The sequence below is a fragment of the Mytilus trossulus genome, chromosome 8, assembly GCF_036588685.1.
Source record: "Mytilus trossulus isolate FHL-02 chromosome 8, PNRI_Mtr1.1.1.hap1, whole genome shotgun sequence".
Lineage (NCBI taxonomy): Eukaryota > Metazoa > Mollusca > Bivalvia > Mytilida > Mytilidae > Mytilus > Mytilus trossulus.
This window is the reverse complement of record NC_086380.1, coordinates 46,798,298-46,824,472: the sequence shown is the minus strand read 5'-3', so window position 1 is coordinate 46,824,472 and position 26,175 is coordinate 46,798,298. Positions and strand designations below refer to the sequence as shown.

The following is a 26,175-nucleotide window of genomic DNA, read 5'->3' as shown; positions in this document are numbered from 1 at the left end:
AAGTTTGCAAAAATAAAATTCCTTTTTTTCTGTTTTTTGCTTATAAATGGACTTAGTTTTTCTGCGTGGAACATTACATTCACTCTGTGGTTAAAGTTTTTAAAATTTGAATATCTTTCTTAAACTATACTAGATTTCTACCAAACTTGGACAGAAGCTTGTTTATGATCATAAGATAGTATCCAGAAGTAAAGTTTGAAAAAATAAAATTCCTTTTTTTCTGTTTTTTGCTTATAAATGGACTTAGTTTTTTCTGCGGGGAAACATTACATTCACTCTGTGGTTAAAGTTTTTAAAATTTTAATAACTTTCTTTAACTATCATGGGTTTGTACCAAACTTGGACAGAAGCTTGTTTATGATCATAAGATAGTATCCAGAAGTAAATTTTGTAAAAAAATAAATCCAGTTAACATAAAATACAGTCTGCACTTTAAGTTTTTAAAACATTTATTCGATTCATAAACTATCCTGAAATGTATACCAAACTTGGACAGAAGCATCTTACAATCAAAAGATAGTATCAGTAGGAATATTTTTATTGATTGTTTTCCTCATTTTTGTTGAGCCTGGGAGTTACAGCAAAAGTAGGCGAGACACTGGGTTCCGCGGAACCCTTACAAATTTTTTATTATAAGTAGGTACTTTTCTATTATAAGTAGGTACTTTTTTATTATAAGTAGGTGATTGTTTATTATAAGTAGGTGCTTGTTTATTATAAGTAGGTGATTGTTTATTATAAGTAGGTGATTGTTTCCGTGATTAACCGGAAGCGTGGCCTGTGACATGATTTGAACGGGCAAATTGCTAATAAAATATGAAAAAGTACACCTTCTTATAATACAAAAGCACCATAACATAATAAAAAAACACCTTCTTATAATAAAAAAAGCACCTTCTTATAATACAAAAGCACCATAACATAATAAAAAAACACCTTCTTATAATAAAAAAAGCACCTTCTTATAATAAAAAAAGCACCTTCTTATGATAAAAAAGCACCTTCTTATAATAAAAAAAGCACCATCTTATAATACAAAGGCACCATCTTATAATACAAAAGCACCTTCATATGATGAAGAAGCACCTTCATATAATGAAGAAGCACCTTCATATGATGCAGAAGCACCTCCATATGATGAAATGTCCACAGCATATGAGGTATGGAGTTGGCATGTCAGTAACTGCTAGTAGTCATTTGTTTATTTATGTATCATTTTCATTTTGCTTAGTTTATTTTGTTACCTATTCTGACATTGCCATTCCCAAGTCAGGAGTCCTTGGCCTTAATTAGTCTTGTATGTTGTTTTTTTAGTTAATGTATATGTTGTTTTTTTTAGTTAAGTACGGCGTCCATTTTTTTATAGGCCAGCCAGCGGGGTGGTGAATTGTCTAGCTGATTTGAAGGCCCATTGTTTATCTGCTCTTTGGTAAGGTTTTTATCTCTCTGACATTTTCCCTATTTCCATTCTTAATTTTATCTAAATCCATTTTTATTTGTTATTTCATTATTTTTTTTATTATTAACTGTACTGTTATACAATGTATGCATTAGCATTGCCATTACAGATTTGGTGGGGTTAGTGTTGCATAGTCTTTAGTTTTGTATGTTGTGTATTATTGTTTGTCTGTTTGTCTGTTTTTATCCACATCAATGTGCTGACAGTTTTTTTTTCATCTATGATTTTGAATGTCACTCTTGAACTTTCTCGCCTCTAGTCTCATTTGCAATCATACCAAAACCTTTTTTTATATGATCTGTATAATGTACTGGTCAGAGGTGACGATGGCAAATCATTCATTAAAATTGAACCTTAGAAATGTTTTAACATAAAATTAAGAATAAAAACGGGGAATTAGTCAAAGAGACAACAACCCGACCAAAAGGCAGAACACAATCCAAGGCCACCAATGGGTCTTCAACTCCAGTAATTGGTCGATATTTATTGGACAACACACTCAAAACAGGTGTCATCGTTTAGCAGGTTTGGTTGGAATAAGGATGAAGAATAACAACATTCTTAGCATGGTTAACTGTTCAAAAACAAATGTTCTTCTACCATTCATTAAGTATACCCATCAGAGATTTTTTACTGATGTTTACATTTTACAAACAGATTGTTATGCGCATTGATTTAACAAAAACATTACCCTTCTTTGGCAAATTTCATTCCTGTTTTCTGCTCGCCCATTTTCCTAAAAAGAAAAAAAGTGACATTTTGGTATTCGATACTCGGTATATAAAGCGATACTCGAGTATTAGATTATTCGTAGACATCCATGAAATAAGCACAACGACATGGCTATAAAGAAAAAGACAAAACGACAAACAACATGCAGTATACAAAAAACAACACAAAAATATATGTCTTTTTCTTTAGAATGAGGAATATCTCATTCGTAGAAAAAAAGCAAAACGTTTTATTAAAAAAGTATAACCTTATGTTTTTTTCTGATGTTCACTTCTATTGCCTTGATGACATATGAAGGAGCTTCTTTTCAGAAAGTGTGTGACATGAGCACTAAATCAAGGGATGAAACTTTCAAATGAATGTTAATTTGTATATTTAAACAAAATACGTACAATTCATTTTCCCCTTTAGCGCTCCTAACACCCCTATAAAACAGATTATATTTTTTAGAGTAAAACTTTGTCTGAGGAAGTAAGCCTTAGTTTTTAAGAATATCTAATACCTATTAAATGTGGCACCTGTATCAACATGAGACACCATTATTATCACATAACATCATGGATATAAATTATCCAAATGATAGTGCTATTACAAGTGGAATTGAAAGAAAATCATCTTCTACAAAACGTTTTCGAAACCCGCTTGAGGAAAAGTGAATTTAAACACAGAACTTTTCGAAAAAAGGTTTTCAGAATGCGGAAACTATCACAAGGAGTAAACAATTACAATACAAATATACAAATAAAGATAAAAGGACTCCGTGTGTCTAAAATTATCCCCATCTCTCAAAACAGCCTTGGTGTCATTCGTGAGCATTGGAAAACAGCTGAAAAGAATTTCAAACTTTCAAAAATGTTTCTCGAGCCCAAATAATACCTGTTAGGCAACCTTATAGTCTGAGAAAACACCTGGTGCGGGCTGAAATGTCTGAGTATTTCAGGAAAATGTCGTTTGTATAATGAAAAACGCTTCAAACGCTCCTTACAGAGGCATCGCTTATCAACTTTTCACAGTTAAGAAACCGAATATAACTATATAATATTTTGCAATGTGACCTGCAAAAGTATGAATGTTATTTACTTTCTGGTATCTACACTATGTTGGGGAGTCAAAGCATCCTTTCCACTAACGCCTCAATTGCAATATGAGTGATATCACTAAGAAGCCATTTCTCACAGTTAGTCAGCATTTCAGGCTTTCTGGCCAACAGGTACAAAAGAGGGAAGAAAGATACCAGAGGGACAGTCAAACTCATAGATTGTAAATAAACTGACAACACCATGGCTAAAAATAAATAGATAAACATACAACTAATAGTACAGAGCACAACATAAAAAACTAAAGACTAAGCAAAACGAACCCCACCAAAAACTGGGTGGGATCGCAGGTGCTTCGAAAGGGTAAGCAGACCCTGCTCCACATGTGGCACCCGTCGTGTTGCCTATGCTATTACAAATCTGATAAATAGTTTAATTGGTTAGGTCACATTCGTGAAAAGGGAAGGGCATTGTAGTTACGACATAAGAAACACATCTGACATCTTCTGTGAAACGGTTGTTCCATAACGGTCAACCAACTCGTGATGGCGTCCGTAAAATTTACGAAGAGAATATTTCAACTTCACCTTTTAGGACTCTTGGTTTAATAGCTTCCTTGTGAACAGCAATCCTCTATCAAGGAAATCATGATAGGAAATACAAGCCTGGGAATATCGTATCAATTGGGAGATATATACTCTTATGCAGGTGCTGTTGGATGTTGCTACATAGAAATGGAAAGGCCACAATTAGGAAGCTGAAATCATCTCTTTTGTCATAAAGTTTTGTTTTCAACCGATCCCCATTGTCAATTTCTAGATGTAAGTCAAGTAGTTATCAAAGGTCCAAGGATTATAATTTAGTACGCCAGACGCGTGTTTTGTCTACATAAGACTCATCAGTGACGCTCAGTTCAAATTAGTTCTAAAGCCAAACAAATACAAAGTTGAAGAGCAATCAAGGACCCAAAATTCCCAAAAGTTGTGCCAAACACGGCTAAGGAAATCTATTCCTGGGATAAGAAAATCTGCACTTTTTCGAAAAATTAAGGCAGGCTTAACTTTACAAGCTGACGCCTAGAAAAAGAACACGGAAACTTGTTTAGCTGTTCTTTTCCAAGGTGATAACGCTATAATTCCAATTCCATCAATTGATAGGGGCCATGCTTCATGCACCATTTTTGCTTTTGATTACTAAGTATTATTCTTTATGTACATGTTTAATCTGCTTGTTTTAAATTTATTTTCAAATTTTGTACAGGTTTAAATCATTTTGAAGCAATATTTTGTACAAATGTAGGAGGCACTTTTGTACATGTGATAACTTGTTTTTTTCCATTGTACAATATTTTTGAACATGTTATAAGCTGTACAAAATTGCAACGTGTACATGACATATACACAGTCACGTATATGGCGTATCTAATGATGTTCAAGATTTGGGAGTTTTAAATAGACTCTTCTGTTTATACTTTAAAAAGTAAAATCACAAAAATACTGAACTCCGAGGAAAATTCAGAACGGAAAGTCCCTGATCAAACAGCAAAATTAAAAGCTCATACGCATTTAATAAATGGGCAACAACTGTCGTATAACTGACATGCATTTTATTATGTAGTAAATGATGGATTACTGGATCATTGCGGCTGTCATTATTAGCACGCGCGAATCCCTTTATATTATTAGGTCAAAATTCGCGAAGTTCCTGTGACAATTAAGTGATATTCAATTAAGAGGAGCAAATCCGCTAAACTCTCAGTGCATTTTTTTAGTTAGTTTAATTCGCATTCGAAACGTTGTACGTCCAAGGTAACGTCAATTCTGATTCGAATTACAATGCGCGTCAAATTCGCTAAAAATACTGTCCAAACGACGTTAACTTTTAATTCGTATTCAGAAAAGCGTATGTCTAATGCGAATTGGATAATTCGAATTAGCTAATTCGAATCAATTCGAATTAAAAAAAAGAAGTGTGTGAACGCGATTAGCGAATTCGATTCGCATTCGATTCGAATTCAATCCGAATCGAATGTCCGTGACACAGAACCATAATCCGACTATACATACTGATATATATATTACTTGATTTGTTTCACTTTATCACACACTTCAAATAGACTGTCCTTATGCAAATTACCACGTAAGCTCCGCCCTATCAGTTGAAATAACATTGGTAATAACATTGCACCTTTGATAAAATCATCAAATTTTTGTTGAGATTCGATCCAATTCAAATCAACATGATCGGTGAAACGATTAAGACAGAGGTTTAGATAAAAAGATTGAAATGATTTGTTTATCTAATTTTCCCATGAAAATAATGATGTAAGACGGTGTCATTTTCGTTTCCATCGCTGTTCCGTTTATAATGAATGTTCCCCATCTAAAGTGAAATTGTTGCGTTTCATAACCAGGGCATACAGCTCGGCTAAACATTCGGTAGGTGGTTCTAAAATATTGCTCGTGTCCCATATTTCCTCGCACGATTGTATTCCGTGATCATGATGTATACTATATGTTTGCACAACGAAGTGACATCTAAAGTGACAAGGAGTGTTTTCGGTAGAAGAAGGTTCATGGATTCCATTTTACGAAGTTAATCTGTGGTGTTTTGAATAAGAGAAGGAAGATTTTTTACTTCTTAAATAGAAGTCTTCAAAGTCCGTGATTTTATTACTCGGGTGGCCGTTTTCAGATCCAAAAGGTCTACCAGGGTTGTTAACCTTGTGTATTTGGGAAGAAGATACAATCGATCAGTCTTGGGGTTCTTTGGTTTTAAATATCCGATCATATCCTTATATATGGGGCTGTCATTGTGTATGGTTTGTAACCCAGTGATAATTTTGGAAATTAACTTGGAAGTAGAATCATAGTCAAGTTTCTTATATAATCTCTCATCGGAGAGCCGACATCCTGCTTCTGCGATGTAGTAAGTTTTATCCATTATAACAACGACACTTCCCTTACCTGCTGGTTTTATCACAATATCATATTGGTTTCTCTCCGATTGTACCGTTTTCTTGACAGAAACGGTGTTATAACATATGAAATATATAAAACGAGTATTTTTTTGTTAGCTAGATGAAGAACATCTAATTTGATTTTGTCGATAACTTTTTACAGTGTAGAAGATTTGCTTGGTTTTGGAATCGTTGAACTCTTCTTTAAAAGTGCAAATTCTGATTTCTTCCTCCGAGTCAAAACTGTCGGAGTCTTCCTTGGTGTCATTTGGTTTGTCAACAAAATAATCTTTAATTCTGAGGTTTTTGGCAAAAATACTCAATTCATTTCCAATTTCATATTATCTATATAACTGGGCATTGGGCAAAAAATAAAACCCTTCGATAAAACTTTAATGTCATCCTCAGTTGACAAATTGACAATCTTGTTGTTGATATTTACCGAAATTTGACTTTAACTTTGAAATCTACGGCTATGTTGCGTTTTGATTGATTTGAAGGTCTTTTCAAAGAGTGATTAATTTGCACACTATCACGTTTAAATTTGTTTATCTTCTTAACGTGTAGCAAATGTGATTCAATACATATATATCTAAAATATATATGGTCCATTCTAGTACTGTATAGTTGTTTCAGAATCATACGCGTGAAATGAATATTATTAGGTACCAGGATTATAATTTATTACGCCAGACGCGCGTTTCGTCTACATATGACTCATCAGTGTCGCTCAGATAAAAAAAAAAAAAACAAGTACAAAGTTGAAGAGCATTGAGGACCCGAAATTCCAAAAAGTTGTGCCAAATACGGCTGAGGTAATCTATTCATGAGATAAGAAAATCCTTAGTTTTTCAAAAAATTCAAAGTTTTGTAACAGAAAATTTATAAAAATGACCACATAATTGATTTTCATGTCAACACCTACTGAGCTGATGATACCCTCAGAGACGAAACGTCCACCAGCAGTGGCATCGACCAAGTGGTGTAAATTGTTATCAAAGTTACCAGGATGATAAATAAAATAATTATAGATACCAGGACTAAATTTAGTATACGCTATTCGTCTACAAAAGACTCATCAGTGACGCTCGAATCCAAAAAGTTAAAAATGCCAAATAAAGTACGAAGTTGAAGAGCATTGAGGACCAAAATTCCGAAAAGTTTTGCCAAATACAGCTAAGGTTATCTATGCCTGAGGTAGAAAAGCCTAAGTATTTCAAAAAAATAAAAAAATTGTAAACAGTAAATTTATAATTTAACAATATCAATGACAATTCATGTCAGCACAAACAGTGCTGACTACTGGGCTTGTGATACCCTCGAGGAAATAAATCTCCACCAGCAGTGGCATAGACCAAGCGGTTGTAAATAAACTCATCATAGATACCAGGACTAAATTTAGTATACGCCAGACGCGGGTTTCGTCTACAAATGACTCATCAGTGACGCTCGAATCCAAAAAAATGTTAAAAAGGCCAAATACAGCTAAGGTAATCTATTTCATGTCAGCACTTGTTAATGGGCTTGTGATCGCCTCGGGGGGATTTATTACGCTAGACGCGCGTTTCGTCTATTTCATTCCCTTTACTAACAGCAGCGAGTCTAGGAATATTTAGCTGACTTGTTTTCGATCTCAGTGTTTAAATCGAACAAAGAGTTTTTTTAATATCAGAAATTTCAGTCTTCAATTGAGTGTCGAGATTCAAATCTCAGAAACATATCACAGCAGCCAAAGTTCCACCTGCACGATGTGTATTTACATATCTAATGTTTCCCAGTTTAATAACCTGGAAGATGGGAATATTTCAAAGAGCCAACAACCCGACCAATTTTTACAGATATGTTTGAAATGATTTAGTTTGAATAAGAAACGAGACATTAAACAATCAATAGGACACATAGTACTGTATTATCACTTACTTACCTTTTGTCAGCGCTTTCTTTAGATACCGGGATTGTTTTTCTTGGTGTTGTACCAGTAACAAAGTCTAAACTATGAAGATAAAATTAAAATCACTTTTTAACTAAAAGAATGACCTAGCATAAAATTGTAAAATTGGTTTTCTAGACTGTACATTTGACAAATTTAAAAGTAAATATCGAGAAAATCGTATACGAATGTGACGTATACATAAGTTTTTGACGGTGAATTTCTCACAGGCATCTTCTAACTATTACAAGAGAACAGCCTTATTTCACTTTTCTACACATAAAACATTAGTCATAATTGCAAGACTGCATGGACTGAAACATATGTTTTTATAAATCAGTTTTACTTATAAAATTTGTTTATTTTAAATCAATTTCCCGTTATATACGAGAATTTTCTCTACACTGCTGTCTATATATGTTAAATTCTTGACAGCACTGAGATTTTTCTAACCCAATGCAGCAGTTTTACGCACAAAGTTTTGGACTTCAATGCTTTTCAATTTCGTGTTTGATTTGGCATTCCAACTGCTTTGGTTCGAGCCCCACTGGTTAGTCTAGTGTAGAATTAACGCAGATCTGTGTTACTAGATTACAAACGTTACTTAAATTTTCCGTAGATGAATTGCAAATGAAACGTCGCACGATAACCGAAACAGAATATGAAAGACAAAATTCAGAAATGCTAATACTAAAACTTGAACGACAGAGTTATACATCTAAACAATTGTATTTGATTTATTTATAAAGCCATCGTGGAATAACCCTTTCTAGGGTTGACCATTTTGGATATTCACCTCCTCAGCGGACCATAATTGTTCTATTATACCGAACGAACATATTACTATTAAAAGTAAAATATTGTAACAGATTGCCAAAACACTTACGTTATAAAACTATTTTGTGTCTTTTGACATTTCGCGTATGTACATCAATTAATCATTTTGTAAAATAAAGATGGCTCTGAAAAGGGCCGTTTACAAGATATCGACACTACATGAATTTTCAAGTCTTGTATGGTCTTGTTTCGTCGTCACTTGATAGACTTCTTTAATAAGAAATAAACTTCACGAACTTTCAAAGCGGTTTGTGTTTGTACCGGCCAACAAAGCAGCCAACAATGTAGTGGTGGTATGCCGTAAATACTACACAAACGTTCTTAAGAATGACATTTTGAATTCATCTACATTCAAGTCCATACGCTCAAAAGATAGTCATATAGTAAATAAACATATCATAAACACATCACAGCTAAAGGCTTAGAACATCTGAACATTTGAAGGTGCCTACTATGTATTTATTACCTAAACTACAAAAAAACCACACAAAAAATATCGTTTCATCGGCCTCTAGTAAGTGTTCTACAACTAATCTTTCAGTGCTTATAACAATTACTTAACTGCTACTGCTTATCATAAACTATTGTAATAAAATATCTATTACCTTTATTTCCTTTTAAAATTCCAGTGATCCTTCTACCTACCCTGCATGTTCTGGTTTTAATATTCCAGTGATCCTTTTACTTTCCCTGCATGTTCTGGTTTTAATATTCCAGTGATCCCTTAACTTACCCTGCATGTTCTGGTTTTAATATTCCAGTGACCCTTTACTTACCCTGCATGTTCTGGCTTTAATATTCCAGTGATCCTTTAACTTACCCTGCATGTTCTGGTTTTAATATTCCAGTGATCCTTTTACTTACCCTGCATGATCTGGTTTTAATATTCCAGTGATCCTTTTACTTACCCTGCATGTTCTGGTTTTAATATTCCAGTGATCCTTTTCCCTGCATGTTCTGGTTTTAATATTCCAGGGATCCTTTTACTTACCCTGCATGTACTGGTTTTAATATTCCAGTGATCCTTTTACTTACCCTGCATGTTCTGGTTTTAATATTCCAGTGATCCTTTAACTTACCCTGCATGTTCTGGTTTTAATATTCCAGTGATCCTTTTACTTACCCTGCATGTTCTGGTTTTAATATTCCAGTGATCCTTTTACTTACCCTGCATGTTCTGGCTTTAAAATTCTAGTGATCCTTTTACTTACCCTGCATGTTCTGATTTTAATATTCCAGTGATCCTTTTACTTACCCTGCATGTTCTGGTTTTAATATTCCAGTGATCCTTTTACTTACCCTGCATGTTCTGGTTTTAATATTCCAGTGATCCTTTTACTTACCCTGCATGTTCTGGTTTTAATATTCCAGTGATTCTTTTACTTACCCTGCGTGTTCTGGTTTTAATATTCCAGCGATCCTTTTACTTACCCTGCATGTTCTGGTTTAAATATTCCAGTGATCCTTTTACTTACCCTGCATGTTCTGGTTTAAATATTCCAGTGATCCTTTTACTTACCCTGCATGTTCTGGTTTTACTATTCCAGTGATCCTTTTACTTACCCTGCATGTTCTGGTTTTACTATTCCAGTGATCCTTTTACTTACCTTGCATGTTCTGGCTTTAATATTCCAGTGATCCTTTTACTTACTCTGCATGTTCTGGTTTTAATATTCCAGTGATCCTTTTACTTACCCTGCATATTCTGGTTTTAATATTCCAGTGATCCTTATACTTACCCTGCATGTTCTGGTTTTAATATTCCAGTGATCCTTTAACTTACCCTGCATGTTCTGGTTTTAATATTCCAGTGATCCTTTTACTTACCCTGCATGTTCTGGTTTTAATATTCCAGTGATCCTTTAACTTACCCTGCATGTTCTGGTTTTAATATTCCAGTGATCCTTTTACTTACCCTGCATGTTCTGGTTTTAATATTCCAGTGACCCTTTTACTTACCCTGCATGTTCTGGTTTTAATAATCCAGTGATCCTTTTACTTACCCTGCATGTTCTGGTTTCATTGTTGATTGCTTCCTGCAATAGAAAGTCAGGGTTTAATGTCTCAAAATTACATAAACACAAGTCATTCAACTAAATTAAAAGACAATAACAATGTTTTTACTCGTAAGCAATGAATAAATAAGGAAGCAAATAATGACATCAATACATCAGGTTGTACAGATGCAGTTTTTTTTTTTAAACAATTATAAAAAAAACATGTAAATTTTGATGAAGGAATATTTGGAAAAATGATGTCATTGTTTGAAACATTTTAATGTGTGCTTCTATTCTAAAGTATGGTAGACTATATTCAGAAATATGCAATGGGAAAAATGAAGAGTTCCTTCAATTTTAAAATTAGGTCGTCCTTTGATAGAATTGTGTCAATGGGGTTCCCAATTTAAAACATGCATTTAAGATCTAGATATTATTGTTAAATATCAAACAACTGTTTCAATTTGTTGTTATGGTTTAAATTACTACTTTTAAACATTATTCATGTAGCTATGCATTGTGTTTAAACATAAATTTCAGAATAGAATAAGATTGTTGTATACAAGTTAGCTGTCCTAATTATTGCCGTTTTTTATATTAAAAAATACCCTTAAACTGAATATACGTAAATTGTTGAAGACTGAATGATTAGATAACGCCTATCCTTCGTATGCAACCTTTAACTCCAATAACACTGACAAAAGTATCACCATTGACAACAAATTTCAACTGTTAAATTTTTCTTTTATTAATAATAATATTTCAGTACTTATTAAGTACTGAACACAAAACAAAGATTACCGAGCAAAAGAAAAAGAAAAAGAAAGAAAAATAATTCTTATGCTAAAAAAATCTCAAATTATATAACATAACATCAATAACTAAAAATGTCAATAGTGTTACTTGATAGTGTCATTGGTGTAACAAGCATACATCAGTTTGTGAAAACTTTGTACATGTAATACACGATATTGTTAAAACATTGTTAAATACGTATTGTTTTTCATAAATAATATGATGTTTCGCTTGTAACACATGAAGAAACACAAAAAATGCGGATTAATTGTCATAATATATTCAGTGGTGTTACTGGTCAATGGTGTTATTTTATGAAAGTGGTCTCACCATTGACAGTAATACAAATGATTTAAATGTGTATTTTAAGATTTAGTTACTAATTAAGTGCTCCCTCTATTCCCCTATTTTATATGTTGTTTCTGGTGCATGTTTCTACAATCAATATATTTCATAATTCAAACTTGTAGATGTAAAATATTGCGAAAGATAACTCTTACCCTACCAATTTGTCGTTTGGTTTTTTATTACCTCTCAAATCTTTAAAAAAAAAAATGTTTTGTATGAATGCAATAAAAAAAAAAGAAGATAAATCGTAATAACAAACGATATGAATAATAGTCATATTTCAGGTCTGAAAGGATTAATAGTAAAAAATAACAGTTCATTCTGGCTATATCCAAGGGTTTAGGAAAACATTAAGGATGTTTGTATAACATTTCATACTGTAAACTGTATATAGTGTATCACAAAACATTCATATCAAACTTTTTTTCTTTACCTGATTTTTTGGGTTTATATAACTGTTAAGAAATAATTGGTGGAGTAAAAATCACCAGGCACTACTTTATTGTGCTACGGCCCTGAAAATATCCAATTTAGATAATTTTCCCATTTTTCATCAATTTTTAGCTATTTTTGGGCTATTATCGTGAGAAAAATAACATTTAAACAATTAAACTTTTGTTCATACTTTCAATCAATGAAGATGATATGGACCAATCTGAATAAATTTAACATAAAAAAAACTATAGGTTGGTTCTAATATAAGAAAGTTTATCATAATAATTATTTTGATTTTTTTGTTGTTGTAAATTTGTGATTTTTCTCAAATTTTAAAAACAGAATGCATATTGTTTCAACTTGTTTGTTATAAATGATTGAAAAAATACATATCTAATAAATTTGAAAAGACAAAAATGATATTGGATGTACATGATTCATGTAAAATTATTTTTGCCCCCCTCACCCATATTCTCAAAATTTTGGCTAAAAAGACTGGCTTGATTGGTCGTAAAATTTGAAAACTGAATCACTCAAAAACTATTTATTGTAAATATATATTTTTTTCACAGAGTTATGTTTGATTATATAATATTCTAAAAATTCATTGATATTTTCCACTTCTATTACATATTTTGCAAATAATTTCAGAACGAGATTTCAACGAGGCTGAAATGTCAGAAGAATACATCCTTAATAACACCAAATAACATTGTTAGGCATGTTCTTTTTGTATAATGACCAGTATGCGCTATGTATAAATGTATAAAATGGGAAATATCGCTGATCGAAAGTCATAAACCGTTTCAGGGAAAACAATTCGGGTTACAAATTTAAACCGAGGCTTATACATGCTATAAGAGGAAAAGAACGAAACAACAGAAGCTCTGAAGTGCAACAAAACAAACGACAATGCAACACACACAGACACGAACTATAAGATTACAACAGCCTTAAACATCTCTATGTGGTGAACTATTTGTTTTTTGTGCAAAATTCCTTACGTGTTTTTTAAAATTAGCAAGAATGAAAATGCAGTAAACAAAATTGTTACTGTGTTTTTTCCTTTCTGTGAGGTAATAGCTAAATACTAAAAAGTACCTAAGTTTTGGCAAAAATTCCTCTAACAAATTTTACAAAAGAGATAATTGGTGCACACAACAAAATTTGGGGAAATATGGAAGATTTTGGTGTAAAAAAAGTATTATATAAACAATCTTCACACCACATCTTCCTATATCGATTTATATTGACTTGACTTTAATCCTCAATTGACATAACTATTCCAATCCAATTATTTATGATAATGCTAGAAGATATAACTTAATTGTGCAGTTAATGAAACAGAATACATTTTGTATCTTTCAATTACAGTTGATGAAATGGAATATCATCTAATTCATTTTCAAGACTTGATTTTGAAACTCTTGACTATCAAAGTTAAATCTACTGACAACATATTTGTATTCCTCAACGCAGCCTTTCAACTCCTTTCCTCATTGTTTTATGTCAAGATGACATATTTTTTTAGGACCCTCGATTCTGCTGACAAAAATTATTTTTCCACGAGTTGTATCTCAGATATGGACGCAAACATTAATCAGTCACTCATATGTGAAATATAGGTCAATATAACCTCATTTTTATTAGAACCCCTTGGTTACTAGTATTTAAGACCAATCTATGAACAAAATCTCATGAACTATAACTATAACTCAAACACATGGGGAGTCGTGGTGTCGTGGTTTAGTGGTTAGTGCATCGGAGCTCAAAAAGTTCCTGGCTCGATCCACGTTCCGGCACTCCCTTGACACCATTTGCGAGTGTGGTATTGAAAAACGATGATAGTCCGTCGGAAGAGGACGATGAATGGCTGACCCGTGTTAAGAGAGAGTAACATCCCTTGCACGTAAAAGACAACCTTGCAGATTTCGAAAAAGAAAAGGCTAATTCCGATAAAAGGCTTCTTTTGCACCCGAAAAATGGAAAGGGATTAATATAAGTTGCAATAACTTGTTTCCAAATCCACTATAAATAAATATGTTTAAACTAGATAGATGGACTTTAACTTTATGATAGACAGATGAAACACTAAATCCCTTGACCCCAACTTCGTTTGACAAAACATATAGAAATCTTAAAGCAAATATCAAATTATTCATCTCAGTAAAGTTGAGAAATCCTGGACATAATGTTTTCATTTTTATTTGCTTTTGGTGAAATATAAAAGTATCCACAAACAGTCATAACAATAGGAATGTAGCTTTGCATTATAGATCATTATATCTAACCATAATTTTTGCTGAAACCAATGCGAAGGGTTAACTTGAACTTACTACCAGTTATAAGAAATATTTATCATTTGAATGCCTCATGGTGACTTGAAGATGAAGGACAACAGTAAAAATGTTCCATATTTGGGTTTTAACATATATTGATATTGACTGTCTAATGTACATTTACTCAATATCTTTTCATTTGGTATACGACAGACTAAAAAACTGCTTCATACTACAACTCAAAACCAGAAAGCTTCAGACAGTATAGCAATTTGTTCTGTTCGTAACAGCTGACAAATCTTTGACAAAATGTTTTCATTTCAATCTGTTTAGTTGCAGTAAAATTGCGATGTATTAACAAACACCAAGTGGATATTTGAGAGGTTTGAAAATCACTTTCTGACACATGTTACCTATAAAAACTCCCGACTGAGATCGTTTTCGTTGAAAGTACTAAAGATATCTTTAGTATGATTATTTTCTAAATGATGAAAACTGTATATACTACAATCAAATCAAAATAGAAAAAAATGAGAAAATAACTATGTTTCCCATGTTTCGATGACGAGTCTGTTGTAAGAACATGGTACCTTGTTTACATGTCTAAAAATAACCGGTTATAGGGAAATCCCCAAATACGGGTCACGCATTCTGTGCATAATAAAACAATTATAAATATTTGGCATCTTCCTCTTATATAAAAATTAATAAAAAATGTATTTATTTCGATTACCTAAAATCTTTTATTTTCATATACCATGTATACTGCAGAAACTAATAATGTAGATCCACAGAAACTCATGTAACAATCTCAAACACATATGATCACATATCATATCATGGTCCGGCTTAGGTGCACAATTTCAGTATGTTTGAAACCTTCCCGTGAAGGGTCAATGAAATGGGTTGAAAACTGTATGAGTTAATTACACAAAATTGGGAGCGTCTTTTGAAAATTGTATCAAAATTCGAAAACAATCCAGCGGAAGCAGTTGAACATAAGTTGTATGCACGACTAATGTAGGATCATTGAGCTCCACAACATAGACCTGTATTCCCTTTTAAACACTCAAACCAGTGCCCGAAATAGCAGTACTTATAGTCATGTTTTAAAAAGTTATCAAAAGGAAAACAACATTCATTGTATGTCTCTGCAGGTTTTTTTTTTTATCAAACAGATGATAAATATTAGAACTTACAACATTTTGCTGAACACATGAAGCTACAAAAGAAATTGAAAGAATTCTAAGATTAACCACCAAACACTTACATTTTAAATTTGTTGACTGTAATCATGACATTGTCTTCATTATCCTCCACAATAATGTCTCCTTTTTCTGGATCGAAGACATGAGGCTCGTCATCTAACCACCATAAAACAACCATCTTATCACCATTTCTACCAGCTGAGTTTGGTTTTGGAAGTCTTATTTTAAATGGTTTCAAAATATTTTTTGGATTGAATCTATCGACGGCAAGAGACGGTGTCATGTTGCTTATTGGCTGAATTGCTGGTTTCTCAGCCAGTTTGTATGTCAGATATTCTGTATTTGGGTCTTTTGTCTGCAGGTTAAAAATAGTATATACTTGACAATTTAGATCATATACCATAGCAACATAAACTCATAGCTGTTGGATTTTTCCAGTTTTTGGACAAAAAAAAATTGTTTTTAACACTGAGAAAAAAAAATTGTTTGTCTCACCCTCAGCTGCCACTATATGTTATGATAAAATTGAAAGAAAAAAATTGTTTTCGACTCGCCAAAAAAATAGACGAAGGGAAAAAAAAAGTTTGTCCGGGAAAAAAAATCCATACCCCCCCCCCCCCCCCCCCCCCCCGAAAATGAAATGGTTGCTGCCTTATGAGTGTCTGGTATTTCGAGATATCTCGAAATAGATTTTTTTCTCAAATTACTGAGCTGGCTCACCATTTCTGTTAATTTCTAGTGCATTTCAACCAATTATATAAAGAACAGGAAAAGGAAACAAAAGCTATATTTTATTTCTCGTGCTTCGTTTTTCCCGATATCCCCTTTACCACCCTCTTCTTTATGTACCAGGTCATGACATAGAAAAATCGTATGCAGTACTTTGGAAAATATACAAATTGGGCCATTGTATGAATAAAGTCGCGTGCATTTAAATGATAAATCAACTCGGCTAGACATGAACTTGAGACATATCTGCACTGATACGTGATGTCATTGAGTAATATTTTCGAGTATCAAGACCTGTTCATAATCTTACAAAATATTCACTAGAAGGCTGAAATGTCAAAGACCTTTAAAGAAAAGTGTACAAATGGCTGAAAACATCGTTTCTACAATTATTACAACGTTTTGTACTCGTAAAAGTAGTTTTACTCGTTTATTCATTTATTTCATATTCTCAAAGATAAAAAAAATTGGTGAAGACAAATTACTGATATTATGAATGACGGCAGCAAGTCGCGTACATACATGCGCGTCAATGTATCAATGAAATGCATGCGAATTAATCCATACAACTTTCCCAACGTTTTGTACGCGTAAATGAAGTTTAAATTACTAATTTATTTTACTTCATATTTTTATCTAAACAAAATTCTATCAGTTAATCAGGAAAATTGCAGATAAAAAGAATAATGATATTTTATTTGTTGATGATACTGATTTCATCCTAGAAGTATCAAAAACCATCGCTTGCGAGCTGATATTTGAACAAATGAAGTCGGTATAAAAAAATCTATATGTACCTAGTCCAAACTCAATACAACGTAACGTTATCTTTCGGGTCATACTTCCCTTTCTCTACAAAGAAGATGTCACCAATGTTTCGGAGTTTGTTTTGGTACCAAGTCCTCTTCATACCGATTTAGAAAAATCAAAAATATTTTGCATTAAGATAAACGCGAAAATATTCAAAATTGAAGATTGTTGTTAGGTTGTATGAATGAAGTCGTGTGTTTATCAATGATAAATATTGACGCGGATGGACATTAACACACGACGATGCTGCACTAATTAGTGACGTCATTTTTTATATTTTATTCATATTTGTATCAAGTTCTGTTTATAATCTAAACAAATATTCACTAGTAAATATTTTAAGATAAGAGATCATGAAAGGAAAGTGTACAACCGAACAACTATCACAACTTGTTTGAAGAGGAAATGAATTGAAGTTTTACTTCCTTATTCATTTATTTTATATTTTTCAAATAAAAAAACACAAATTATTTTTATACAAGATCATTAGTTCGAATATGAGCTCGCCCCAACAAGATCGTTTTATATTCTTGCTTATAAAGTCGGTATTACAAACAAATAATTATGAGGGGTTCCAGGGAACCCTTTGTCTCGCCGATTGCCGTTGTCGATACAAAAGTTTAATGTTGACTTAAAGATTAAGGAATTGAAAAAAAGAATGTTACCTTTTCTTGGTCTTGTAGATAAGCTTCTTTCAAAGTTTCATAACAATCTATGAAGGTTTATAAATTTAACATGTCACAATAAATTCAGCTCAGACTGTCAGAATGTTAATTGTAAAAAAATAGGTCCATCGATCAGAAAAGAGGGGGAGACAGGGAGAAAAGGGGTAGGAGAAAGGAGAAAGGGGGTTGGAGAAAGGAGAAAGGGATAGGAGAAAGGAGAGAAAGGCTGGGAGAAAGGAGAAAAAAATAAAATATCTCTCCTTTTAAAAAATGATCTAATATTTCAAGAAAAAATATCTCAAAAAGAGATGTTTTATTCTAATGGGAGAAAGGAGAATGGGGGTAGGAGAAAGGAGAAGAGGGCGTGAGAAGGGAGAAGGGTACCCCCTGTCCCCCCCCCCCCTCAGAAAAATACTGAAAAGAAAATCCATTTTGAAAAGTATGCTTCAGCTGTAATTGTTTGCACCTGCCGATGTCAGGAATCTGATGTTTAGTAGTTGTCGTTTGTTGACGTTTCTCATATTTTATATAAATTCTCAATTCAAGCCACAATTTGTAAAATTAAACAATAATAGGTCAATGTACGGACTTTAAACACGGAGCTTTGGCTGAAACCAAACTGCAAGATATAAAGGACTAAAAAAAAGACTAGTGTTAAACCATTCAAACAGGAAAACTAACCGTCTACTCTAAATAAAAATAAAAACGAGAAACGAGAAACACGTATGTACAACATCAACAAACGACAACCGCTGAACATCAGGACAGATGGAAACAAATGAAGCGGGTTTAATAAAATTAACGGTACCAATGTTTTTGTATCAGATGCGCATTTCGACAATACATGTCTCTTCAGTGATGCTCGTGGCCAAAATATTTGAAATCCAAAGCTTATATAAAAGATGCAGAGCTATAATCCAAAAGGTTTAAACGTTTTAAAAGGTAACAACCTTCACCCTTACCTGAAACAATAATTTTATATCACAACACAGAAAGACACACTATAAAATATCAATTGAAATGTCTTCACTTATCAAAAGACATATACACGAAAACTAATGAAAACAATGTTTTTTTGTTGTGTCTATACAAGGCTATTCGAGTTAAAACCCTTTTTTTTTGGTTATTCTTAAAAATACCTCAACCATCATAAATTCCTCATGAGTAAGCGCCATTTCCGGTACAAACATCTGTATTCTATAGTCATTACTAGCTGTGTAGATTCCGCCGGTCGGACCGCAAGTAAACTCTGTTTTTTGTGGATAAGATAGGATACAGCACGTGTCGATGGCGGTTGCGCTGAAGCACACATATCCAAGCTGTGAAAGACGACATATATGTAATACATGTATGCAAAGGAGAGTGATAACATCATTTATGACATGCAATCTATTTCATTAATCATACAGTTTCATTTCTATCATTTATACACTACATATTTACGAAAAAGAACAGCATTACAACATATCACAACTTACACGTGACCTGTAAAACCACAAAAACACCGATCGCAAAGGAAAATTCAAAACGAAAAGTAATGAATCATATGGCAAAATCAAAATTTCAAACATATCAAACGAATGGATAACAACTGTCATATTCCTGACTTGGTACAGGCATTTTCTTATGTAAAAAATGGTCGATTGAAACTGGCTTAATAGCTGGACAAACCTCTCACTTATATATATGACAGTCACATAAAATTCCATTATATTGACAACGATGTATTTAGCAAAACCTTAATGTGTTTTAGTCCTCAATGCTCTTCAACTTTGTATTTTATTTGTCCTTTTTAACTTTTTTGGATTCGAGCGTCACTGATGAGTCTTTTGTAGACGAAACGCGAGTCTGGCGTAAATACAAAATTTAATCCTGGTATCTATCATGAGTTTTTTTATACAACCACTGGGTGGATGCCATTGCTGGTGAAGTTTTAATTCCCCGCGGGTCTCACCAGCCCAGTAGTCAGTACTTCTGTGCTGACATGCATTATCATTGATATGGTCATATTTATAAATTACCTGTCTACAAAATTCTGCATTTTTGAAATACTAAGCCTTTCCTACCTCAGGAATAAATGACCTTATATGTATTTGACAAAACTTTTAGTACTTTTGGTCCTCAATGCCCTTAACAGCCTTTTCAACTTTTTTGGATTTGAGCGACACTGATAAGTCTTTTGTAGACAAAACGTGCGACTTGCGAAAATACAAATCCTGGTATCTATTAATATTTATAATAAAAAAATACAGATATAAAAGGTAAAAATGTAAAAAAAAAGTGGGGTACCACAGTCAACGTTTGTGGAATAATCATAATCACTTTAAAACTTAATGAATATGGCACACAGAAATAAAAAAAGGCATATAGACAAAGCACATCAGTGAAAATGAATGACAAGATTACAATAATTTATTAAAGCACAATAACACAATGACGGGATATTTGAGTAAAGAGCCAAGTCATATACACAAAGCACATTAACATTCACATTTATTGTGAATGTGTGGCTGGGTGTTGACTTGCTTTTTTCCCTGCTGAATTTCAGTTTGAACTTCCGGTCATGATTTTAATTTAAATCGAGTGTGTGTATAATAGATCTTTATTGATAGATTATATCGGCGTTCTATGCATTCATATACTTAGTAGATGAGAGGAATACGTGAAGGATGGTTGGTTGTTTTAGACTATTTAGACTAATATGTTAGTGTGTACACCTTGCTGAACTGTGTAGGAAGGTAGCTGTTAATTGAAGGCATCAAGTTAAAAGATAAGCCCTGTTTTGAAGAAAAAAAAGGTTCTTTTAATTTTTGCTAGTTTAACAATCGATCAAACAATCTCGTAAGTTTGAATTCAAGCATTTCCCCGCCAAATAGCAGAGGGAGACAAATTAACAAGAAAGTTGTTAAACTAACTGGTGGAAATAAACCCAGAATTTGGAAAAGTTTTATTCAGAAAAACTAGATTATGAGGGTAAACTTTGCTAAGCTGTTTTTATTACTTTTATAGTTGATGTATTTCCCTTGATTTCGGTTTGTGACCCGGATTCGCTTTCGCTTACTCGATTTATGACTATTGTAAAACGGAATGTTATTCACGAAACAAAACACAACAGGCACCTAGCACAACCTCTTCTCCGCGTCAGTATTGCCGATTATGAAGCGAAGTAAAGACCCAAGGCTATCCAGAGATTTTTTTAAATTATCAGTATTGATAGAAAGATTAAACAAGGTAACGCCTCCGCAAAACACTTTGACGTAACCGTATTATATCAAAGTCAATGTATGACTTTCTTTGTGATATTAATGTGTCTGTGTACCACAAATGATGCCCCGTACAGATGCAAATTGTTATTTTGAAATACACAAAGGTGGGCATAAGAGCACATATAGATCTTTTGTATACTGTATGAAGAGTTATTCGGAAACCCTATGCAAGAAAATACTCCAAAAATCACAAAGTTCAACTACTCCCAAAAGAGAAGCTATTCATAAAAATTAAATACTGACCACACGCACACTTTCAATATATGTAAAAACAGCCAGAAAACTAAAATCTTCCTAACATTTAAACTGTAGGAGGAGTTATCGAGAAACATTATTCACCTCTTAAGCAAGTACATACTAAAAATATACAAAGTTCAACTCTCCCAAAAGATGAAATATCAATAAAAAATCAAAACCCTGAACACATGCACACATGCACACCTTCAATGTATATACAAGCAGACAGCAGAGTGAAAACTTCCCACCATTCACACAGTAGGAGGACAAAACTAGAAAATGCACGCGTTTTAAGATTTTTCAAGTGTGTCGAGATTTTGGCCAAAAGAATCGTCTGCTTTCTTTAAAGATGTACAGGTGCATTCGGAACAAAATGAATTTTAAGTCACATGTCAACCTTTTCATAGTCACAAGCCTAACAAATTGTACAAAAGTAAACAAATGCCATAAACTATTTCCCACATTATCAAATTCTATTAATAACAAAAACAAACAAGTTTAGAAAAAGGACTTTTTTACATTTTACAGATTTTAATCGCTTCTTGATTATCCGTGCCAAGTACAAGCAAAACGTTTGGGTTAGTAACTACTTAGTCGAGATCGAATTCAGACTAAGTTAGTAGTAATCGAAAATATGTTTTATTTTTGTTAATAAGTGGATCTCGCCAACTTGTTTTAAACTAGTCATCTGACATTTTCAAAATAAATTATTTGTCAATCTGATACTTTTAAATACTGCGTGAGTATTAGGATTATTGCAACCATTTGAATTTCCGGAGTTTTCATACATGTTCATATTAATCAATCTTCAGTCTTTTTATCTGATTTTATGTGCTGTCTTACTAGTATGTTGTTTTGCGTGCATTTTTTATTCTGTGGTTAGTCAGCACTTCGGTATTGATATGAGTATGATCATTCTTTTTTTTTTTTTTTAAATTTGCCGTTTGAAAAAGTATGAATTGTTCTAAATTCTAATGATTTTTCTTATAGATAACCTTAGCTATATTTGGCACAATTTTAATGTCGGGTCATCAACTTTATACTTGTTTTTGCTTTCTGACTGTTTTGATCTGAGCCCCACTGATAAGTCTTATTTAGATGGAACGCGCGTCTGACGTATTAAATTATAGTTTTCTATGTTGTGTCATGTGCACTATTGTTTTTCTGTTTGTCTTTTTCATTTTTAGCCATGGCGTTGTCAGTTTGTTTTAGATTTATGAGTTTGACTATCCCTTTAGTATCTTTCGTCCCTCTTTTTTAAGCCTGGTAACTTAGATAACTATCAGTATGTCGAAATGTATTATTGTATTGCTTATTTCGTTGTCCTCAGTGTTCTTGCATTTATTTGTACTATAGTCCTGTCATATAATGGTGTCATTTTAGTGTTATATTTAACATTGCCATAAAAGCGCGAGGTTTGGCTAGCCACAAAACCAGGTTCAATCCACCATATTATCTTAAAATTTTCCGTACCAAGTCTGGAAAATGACAATTGTTATCTTAAAGTTCGTTTCTATGTGTGTTACATTGTTGGTATTTGGTTGCACATTAGTGTTTCGGTTATTTCGTTGTTTTTCCTCTTATAAGTGTTTTCCTCGGTTTTAGTTTGTAACCCGGATTTATAGCATGTAATTCAGTGGTTGTCGTTTGTTTATGTGTATCATATTTGTTTTTCGTTCAACCCAAAGTTGTTAATTGCTGTGTTATTTTAGTCTCTTGTAAAGAGTAGTCTCATTGGCAATCATACCACATCTTCTTTTTTTATATTGTTTTATCTCAATCGATTTATGACTTTTGAACAGCATTATACTACTGTTGCCTTTATTTAGTGTTGTCTATTAGGTTCATTCAGCTGGGATGACAAAAATTGTGTGATAGTCTTTGACTTCTTTGGGATTGTTTTGGACTAATATTAATGTACATTATAATATAACTATATACATATCAGTTTTCTATATATTCCCCTGAAACCTAGTGGTGTTTGGTAGTATTCTTTACTAACCTTAAGCCATGCTTTCTTATAAGTTGGTTGTTTATCTGCTATCACAACAGCTTTGTATACTCTATTTTCTTCTGCCTTCCCTTCATCAAGTTTAACCTTTACCCATATTTTTTCCTCCTCGCCATCTGGAAAGCGAAATGCCTGGTTGCTGATATCGTAAATTGAACTGACCAGATAGTCATTTTCTGCTGGATGAAATACTCTACCTTCTCGAACTATCTTTCTTGCATCCCATTTAAACACGCGAAAGTTTTGAACATCCTCAGTCAACAAACGTTTTGGTAGTTCTAATTCCAAGCCTTCACCAATATCAATATGTCTAATGTTTCTGTAAAAAACATTCGTGTATTTTTCTGATCATTTAACAAATTAAAAATATGTCAATACTATCATAGAAGATCTTATACTTTTTGGTTGATTAATTATAATTTCATAGTTATTCGTGATATCAAATGAAAGGATATCTCACGAAAAATAAAACCATTCTCTACCATAAACCCATGCAATTGACTATTAAAACGTCACTTAGAATCAGCTTTCACAACATAAAAAAACAAAAAAACTGCGAACCAGTACAGTATTGCCATTTTGGTCATACTCTTGGTAGTAATTTTGATGATTCGTTTACTGTTCTATAAAGTAAAGCGATTTATGCATACACTTTTAAAAGATGCATTTACTATTCCCAAAATGTCAGAAAATGAGATTTCCTTTATGTTGTGGTTTAGATAATATTTCTACTCAAATTAAAATTTTGATGTCACCGTAAAGTATGTGACAAATATTTTGAATTTTTCAATAGAAACTTGATTTTGTGGAAAATGAACGGAAAAAAGCCAGGGTTACGGCTTATTAAAATCTGGAGATTATCATGTTAAAACAATTGACTGACTGAAATATCACACTCACTATTTCAGAGTATAAGCAAAATAATTGAAATACATGTTATTTATACTTTATTGAATATTTATCGTTGAAAGGTTTGATTCCAACTAGTCAGTCTGGTTTATGTGAAACAGCACGAAACATTTTAATTGAGTAATGGCTCTAATACCTCGTATTAGTCATATGTGGTCATAACAGTACCAGAATCTATAGACAAAACGGAACAAAATTTTTTAATTTGCCAAACACTAGAAGTAATATACTATTAAACTTCATCTGCATATGGGATATATAGATTCCACAACTGCAACAAGTGTATTACGAGTTTCTCCACTCGAGACAGTTAAATTTAAATATTTAAACCGCGAGGCTTGCTGATCTTTTAAAATAATTAAAATTTAACTGTTGAGAGCGGAGAAATATCGTAATACACGAGTTACAGTGGTGGAATCTGTTTCTCTTATGAATTTTATACGCCCTTTTCAAAGATTTGAGGAAAGTTGTGTACTTTTAATGTGGCACCATCAGGCATGGTCGCCTTTTTTATGACGTCACAATAAGAAAATTCATAAGAAAAGAAGAAAATTTAACGTCACAATTAAATTTCAACCAATCATTTGCCGAGAACAGATTTTTCACTAGTAAGGAGAAATACTTTTCTCACACCGAGCAGGAAAATAGGACAAAAATTAGAAAAATATATTTCCAAACTCATTCGGAATTCAAGATCTTGCAGCTGCTACCCAAACTTTACAAAACGTCATCAGTGTCAAATCAGAAAGGTGAGGGTTTATGTCTAAGAACTTTCGTTTTTTTTATAACAAAATCATCGGAAGATACCATATTCCGTATCAACTACACAAATACATTCAATACATGATGGTCTTGAAATAAAGATTATAGGTTCTGACGTGGGTTATCATCTAAAATACGTTCTTTTATTTGTATTTAATCCTATACATCTTACATCGTTAATTATTATTTGTCATCTTTCCTTTCTTATAATTATGTCAATATTTTATTAGCAGACACATATCGTTTAAAAACAGGTTTGTTTAAAATATACTTACTCGTTTGCCATATTCTGATTATCGCAATATTGTTATTGACAATTTACTAGTTATTTACAAAAAATATTGAATTCAATTTCAACTTTGAATAGTTTCCTTCACACTGCGATAATTTTCAATGGTTCTAATTCATTGAAACGGAACATCTAAATACATAGACGATAATAAGAAAACAAAAGTAACTAAGTAAGCGTTCAATCGCTACCTAAAGAATTGAATCTATGTGATTTTTAAAGCAGTTTTTAACACTTATATTTGATCTGGAAATATGTCTTACTACTCTTAGTTCAAAAATATTTATCTATGTTTATTTCTATGTTAAAAAGCTTTCTGAAGCCATTTGCAAGACACATTAATACAATTTAAGTATTTAATTTTATTCATAAATTAAACGAATTGTTTTAAATCTACACTTTTCAACTATTACACATATATAATCGTTGTTCTCGTCCTTTTGTCTACTTTTCCTGTGACTTGTTATTTCGATTTTTTTGT

The 26,175-nt window shown here is 32.6% G+C and overlaps 1 protein-coding gene across 1 annotated transcript in view; it reads right to left on the bottom strand.

Moving 5' to 3' along the window:
* LOC134681042 (uncharacterized) overlaps nucleotides 1-25,788 on the bottom strand; it is a 32,072-nt gene extending 6,284 nt beyond the window's left edge. The window contains exons 1-7 of the mRNA XM_063540426.1: nucleotides 25,681-25,788; nucleotides 23,726-24,053; nucleotides 19,360-19,539; nucleotides 16,079-16,371; nucleotides 10,958-10,990; nucleotides 8,112-8,180; nucleotides 2,151-2,195 (exon numbers count right to left, since the gene is read on the bottom strand). Of these exons, the coding sequence (XP_063396496.1) occupies nucleotides 2,151-2,195; nucleotides 8,112-8,180; nucleotides 10,958-10,990; nucleotides 16,079-16,371; nucleotides 19,360-19,539; nucleotides 23,726-24,053; nucleotides 25,681-25,691 (959 nt within the window). The 5' untranslated portion in view covers nucleotides 25,692-25,788. The remainder of the gene's footprint in view (nucleotides 1-2,150; nucleotides 2,196-8,111; nucleotides 8,181-10,957; nucleotides 10,991-16,078; nucleotides 16,372-19,359; nucleotides 19,540-23,725; nucleotides 24,054-25,680) is intronic.
* Nucleotides 25,789-26,175: the final 387 nt, after the last annotated feature.